This window comes from Choloepus didactylus, chromosome 3 (assembly GCF_015220235.1).
Source record: "Choloepus didactylus isolate mChoDid1 chromosome 3, mChoDid1.pri, whole genome shotgun sequence".
Lineage (NCBI taxonomy): Eukaryota > Metazoa > Chordata > Mammalia > Pilosa > Megalonychidae > Choloepus > Choloepus didactylus.
Window position 1 is genome coordinate 55,887,361 of NC_051309.1, and position 6,000 is coordinate 55,893,360.

Sequence of the window (6,000 nt, forward strand, 5' to 3'; positions counted from 1 at the left end):
GAATGCTTCCCGATTACCCTTGCCAGCTGCCCAGGATCCGTAAACTGGTGCCGGTTCGGGAGATCGCATGATGCAGCGTAAAGGCCTTTCCCAACCCTCGCCCGTCTCCAAGAGAGCTGGAGATCCGGATCCTTTCTCCAAAATCCTTGGGATGGAGTTTGTAGGGTTGACCTGGAGATAGTGGAGTTAAGTCACTTGGAGAAAGAAAGGGTGACCCTTTCAACGACTCCCTCTGCCAAGGGGGAAGCTGCTGGTTGGCAAGGGACACAAGAAAGGGTTGTTGGTGTGAGTGGTCCCAGGGGGTCCCAAGTCCAAAGGCATTTTAGACATTTGTACTCATCAGGGTGAAAACCTTGGCGGTTTCTTAGCTGAGAGACCTTACTGTTAACGCCTGATCCGTCATGATCTAACCATCTGCGTGACCTTAGCCAAGTCCAAAAGCTGCAAACGGGGAGGTGACAGAGGGTGATCGTGGTCCTCACCCTGCTCCAGGACTGGGCAGCTGCTAGTCCGTGGCTCACACAATCTTGTTTCGAGCGAAGGGCCTAGCACTTCACTGTGCTGTAGCCACCGCTGGCACCAAGGAGTCGGGAACCCTGGGCATCCCCATTAAAAAGGCCTCAATATCCCCACCTGGTTCACTCTGCGGCCGGAAGGGGGAAAGAATTGGGCGGGGGCTCAAGCTAGGGAGAAGGTGAAACGGAGGAAGCAGTGCTGTGATTTCTCAGGAAAGCGTGCAGAAGGAGGAGGAGGACGGCCTCCCGGAGAAATTAACAAAACCTATACTTTGCAAAGTCTCCCCCACCCCCTCCCCGCGTTCTTCCCTGCCGCGCGCCCGCCCCTCCTCGCCGCTTCTGTTGTGACTCCGGCAGCCTATCCCGAGGGTGGGGAGCTGCGGAGGAGCCTGAGCCGAGCGGTACTCCGCAGCATCACGTGCCGGGGTGGGGGCTATAAAATCCCAGAGCCGGGGCGCGGGGCGGGGGACGTGAGGACCAAGCCTCTCCGGGGACCCCTTTGTTCGCGACCCAGAAGCCTGCACCTCCGCGTCCCTAAGGGCTTGACCGCGAGGTCTGCGCCGCGCCCGGGGTAGAGCTCAAATCAGGGGAGGGGAGGGGGCACCGCGGCCGGCCCAGCCCTCCGGTCACCCACCCCTCCAGACATGTCGCGCTCCTTCTATGTCGACTCGCTCATCATCAAGGACTCCTCGAGGCCTGCGCCCTCGCTGCCCGAGCCGCACCCGGGGCCGGATTTCCTCATCCCGCTGGGCATGCCGTCCCCTTTGGTGATGTCCGTGTCGGGGCCCGGCTGCCCATCCCGCAAGAGTGGAGCGTTCTGCGTGTGCCCTCTCTGCGTCACCTCGCACCTGCACACAGCTCGCGGGCCGGCTAGCGCCGGCAGCGGAAGCGTAGGAGCCGGGGGTGCAGGGGCTGCGGGCGGCGGAGTTGCTGGGGGCGCGGGGGCCCTGCCCCTGCTCAAGGGCCAATTCTCTTCTGGTCCTGGGGACGCGCAGTTTTGCACGCGGGTGAGCCACGCGCATCATCACCACCACACGCCGCAGCATCACCACCATCACCACCAGCCCCAGCAGCCGGGCTCGGGGACTGCAGCGGCGGCGGCAGCGGCAGCAGCGGCGGCTGCCGCGGCCTTGGGGCACCCACAGCACCACGCGCCTGTCTGCACAGCCACCACCTACAACGTGGCGGACCCGCGAAGATTTCACTGCCTCACCATGGGTAGGGCGGGATCTTTGGGTACCTGCGCTCCGTGCCTTCCGCGGCTCCCTGGAGCAAACTTTCAGCCTCCAGAGGAGGAAGTGGGAGCCCCGGGGGAAGGTGTGGTGGGGAGGGAGGAGGGGCTTTTAGCTGAACTTCGGAGGTTTTCCCAGAAGTTCTATGGAGGGTGGAAGTTAGCTTGCTAACCTCTCCCCTCAGCTTTGTGCGCTTCACTCCCGGTATTCGGGGCCCAAGTCTGGCGTATCTCCGGGCCTTTGGGACTTCACATTTGACCGCGGAGAAGCGCGAGGTTGACACGCTGAGGTTCAGAATGGGTTTGTTAGATGCTAAGTGTAGCATCCTCGCGTCGGAGCTTAGTAAAGTGTTTTTATGCTTTTGGCTAAACCAGCCAGCCTCTCGGCTGAGCTTGAAGGGAGACGACCCCACAGTGCATAAAGCCCACTACGCCCTTGCTCCCAATCCCCCAACTTTATCTGCTGCGCATCAAAGTCCTTGCTTTGCGCGTTTCTTTCTTCCCCCGCTAAGCTACGACCGCCAGGAAATGGGACAGTGTGAGGGATGGATGCAGTGCTTTGGTTGGGCTTCCGCAGGTGGGTCCTTGATGGACCACCTTTCCAAGAGATGGCACTTGGGATGGGGGCGCCTCGCCCCAGTCTTATCTCTCTGCTCTCTCTCGACCGGTCCACAGGTGGCTCGGACGCCAGCCAGGTGCCCAATGGCAAAAGGATGAGGACGGCGTTCACCAGCACTCAGCTCCTGGAACTGGAGCGGGAATTCTCTTCCAACATGTACCTGTCCCGACTCCGGAGGATCGAAATCGCCACTTACCTGAACCTGTCGGAGAAGCAGGTGAAAATCTGGTTTCAGAACCGCAGGGTGAAGCACAAGAAGGAGGGGAAGGGCACGCAGAGGAACAGTCACGCGGGCTGCAAGTGCGTCGGCAGCCAGGCTCACTATGCGCGCTCCGAGGACGAGGACTCCTTGTCGCCGGCCTCGGCCAACGAAGACAAGGAGATTTCCCCCTTATGAGGGAGGGCGGTCCCCCTCGCACCGCCTGCTCCCGGCAGCACCCGCAACGCCACAGCGGCGGACACCCAGAGGCCCCAAACCCTCGCCCTTCGCCGCCGTCCCATCTAGGGAAAAACCCAGCGGAGCAGTCCCGGGACATAGGTGCCTGGCCTGACCCTTCAGGACCCCTTCTTGACCTGTTTGTTTGGGGCCTCACTCTCAGTTATAGATCTTTTTTTAAAAATGTAAATAATCTAGAATTCAGTTCGGTCTCAGCGTATAGCAGGAAAAAAAAAAACAAAAACAAAACAGGGTTGGTTTGAGTTAACACTGAATGGGAGCGGAGGGGGTGGGTGGGTCGTGAAAGCGCGTGTCTTTTCCCCCTCCTTACTGTCTTTCAGAACCCGCTAAGAACATGGGGTTTCTTGATACTTTCTGTTGTTGTTTCTTTAAATGGAAGTTTTGAAGTTGCAAATCATTTAGAAAATTAAACCTTGTGGATCTTGCTTTCTGAAAATTTGCCTGGGGAGAGTTTCAAACCAAGTCGCTGAAGTCTCTTTGTATGTGAATAGTTTTATATAAAATTTATATTTATATTTATTTAAATAAATGAAATAAAATCAAGATTTTAAATTGTGGTATTTGCTCTACCAGTCTTCCCCACCCCCACCCCCATGTCTATAGAAAGGTGTAGACAGTGAAGAAAAAGTGTCTGAGGACATAGACGAAAGTGTTGATAAAACTTGGTGATGTGGGTCTCTTGGATGAGGGAGTTTGTAGCCCTATATGTTTTCTACAGAAACTTCTACCAAGAAGATACGTCAGTCATGATGTCCCCTACAGGGTAGTACCCCTCCCACCCTCAAAATAGGTAACCTCCTCACCGTTGATAGGGCAAATCATTCCATTTAGAGTGGCACTGACAATAAATGACCAGCAAACCTTTTAACTTATTTAGCAAGGAAGGGTGAAAATCTGTTACTTCATATCTATTTTCTGTGGAGGTTTACCCCTTCTTTCTTCCTCCTCATCTCTCTCAGTATTAAGACCCATATTATGTGAAGGGATTTGCACAGTCAGAATAGTTTTAAGAAAAGCTATAATCCATCAGATAGGCTAGAAGCAAACACATAGGAAGTTACAAGTGATGCTGCAAGTGACTCAATACAAGGTATTCCTGGTTGTTTGTGTAAGTGGGGAATTAGCTGGTTTCCCTCAATGCTGAGAAAGCAAAAAGACGGGGACAAGGAATTATTCTGTACAAAGATTTGCATTCTCACTTTTCTAAAATAGCACAGAGGTGCCTTTGGAGAGTTGGGGCTTTCTTCTGGCCTCCCAAACTTGAACATACATTTTCTCCCTTCTGGTCCCTCTTTTCAAATCACTTAGCAGAGGTTATTCCAGCAGGTCTCGTTCTGGAGAAAACTTCTGGCTCCCTCCTCAGTGCAGCCGGGGCCTGTCATCTCAGGGAGAGAAGAAGATGAAGATGCTGGAAACATGGAAACTGGGAGATCTTATTTCCTGCAAGTTGAATCCCACTAACACCTATTGGTGTTATTTCTGATTACTTCGCATAAAAATGCCACCAGTTTCAAGCCACAGGAACCGTTTACAACATACATATGCAACTTCTTTAGTTCTCATTCACTTTTTAGCCCGTCTGTCCAAACTGAAAAAGGTAGTTCCAGCGCTAAGTAGCCCCCAAACCTCACCAGGTGTAGCTGGGGCTCTAAAACTGAGGACAGTTAGCTAGTTTGGGAAGGAGGAGAAAGGAGGGAGGATATGACCATAGTGTTCCCTGCTCAAGGTCTGTTTGTCCGTCCCTCATGCGTGTGTTTCTCTCTCATACACACACACACACACACACATACACACACACACACACACACACACACACCAGAGGCTCGGTGGAAGTAAAATCCTCCTTTCAGACACCCGCCCGCCAACTCCCACTCCAGCAGGCGGCGGGAGGGAGGAGGGACAAAACGGTGTCGTGCTGAATTGGGAGCTGCCGCCGTTTTGTGTAGTGAGTGGCGCCTGGTCCTGCGCAGTTGTCACCGGCATCCGGCTTCTGCCCGGACCAGGAAGGCTGCAAGCCTCTTCATCTCTTGCCTCCCGTCTCTCATGCACAGAGAACCGGGCCCCTCGCCCTGCCAGCCGCGAGGGGAGGAAGCGCTCACCCGCGGCCTTTCCCAAACATTCCGACTCTCTCCTTCCCAATCAACAGGCCGCTCCGCGCGCAAGAACTGGGGTGGGAGGGAGTTTCCAGAGAGAAAGAACAGGCGTCTAAGGAAAATAATTCCTTGGGAGGAAATAACAGAAGGACAAAGAGCCCCTGCTGCAGCTCTCTGTGCTCCTGCCCAAAGCGAAGCCTCATCTGGGAGGTGAACAGACCCCTCGGTTCCCGTCCCATCCACACTCGGCCCGACCCCTCTGCCGTCCTTCTCTCGGGCCTGGCTCTCCCCCACGTGCAGGCCTGGCCCGGCCTCCAGCATCTCTGAGTCTCGGGGCTCCTCTTTTCCGGCTCCCGCACGCGGAGCACGGAGCCACGCACCTGCCACACCCGAGGCTGCGCGGTGCGCCCAATTCCAGGGCCAGGACAAGAAGAGGTGCGACACCAGCCCTTCTTGGCTGGTTTTGGGTTGCTTGTACGATCACAGACCCTCTCCCTCTAGTCTTGGGGGAGATTCCCCAGGGGAAAGGGAGATAAACAACGGCTTATGCCCAGAGACAAAAAGATTCAGGTCACGTAAAGCAAGGACACCTATCCTAGATGTTGGGCATTCTCTGTAGAAAGGTTTTCCAAGGTTCCCAGGCACGTCCTCCTGTTGGGTTCCAGGGCATTCGATACTGAGTGGACATTTTTGTCGTTTTTTAAGTGGGGTATGATGTCTCCTAATCTACTAGGGTAGATTTTACATCCTCTTTCTCTTTGTCCCCTCTTCCCAGTCAGCTGATGTTTTGAAGGTTGCAAATCAGAACAAGCTTCTACAAATCTAACTGACTTTAAAGAGCTACAGTTTTTCGTTAGGTTAAGAATACCAAAGCCAACACACAGATACACAAACTCAGACCCACAAATCCTCTGCTGAACAATCTGGAGATCAACTACTTGTAGTGAAGTTTCCCTGAATTTATTAAAGAGGAATGTGTAAGACACGTGGGATCACCCTTGGCCATTTTTCTACATGGGAAGCTCTGGACACCAGCTTTTTGAAATGCTCTCCCTTGAAAAAGAGAAACAAAACTCTGTTCCAGA

General features: G+C 54.2%; 1 protein-coding gene across 1 annotated transcript; it reads left to right on the forward strand.

Annotated features, from left to right (window-relative positions):
- The first annotated feature begins 1,159 nt into the window (after nt 1-1,159).
- On the forward strand, nt 1,160-2,762 carry GSX2 (GS homeobox 2). The gene is made up of 2 exons (XM_037829826.1): nt 1,160-1,733; nt 2,422-2,762. The coding sequence occupies exons 1-2, from the start codon at nt 1,160-1,162 to the stop codon at nt 2,760-2,762; spliced, it is 915 nt and encodes a 304-aa protein (XP_037685754.1).
- Nucleotides 2,763-6,000: the final 3,238 nt, after the last annotated feature.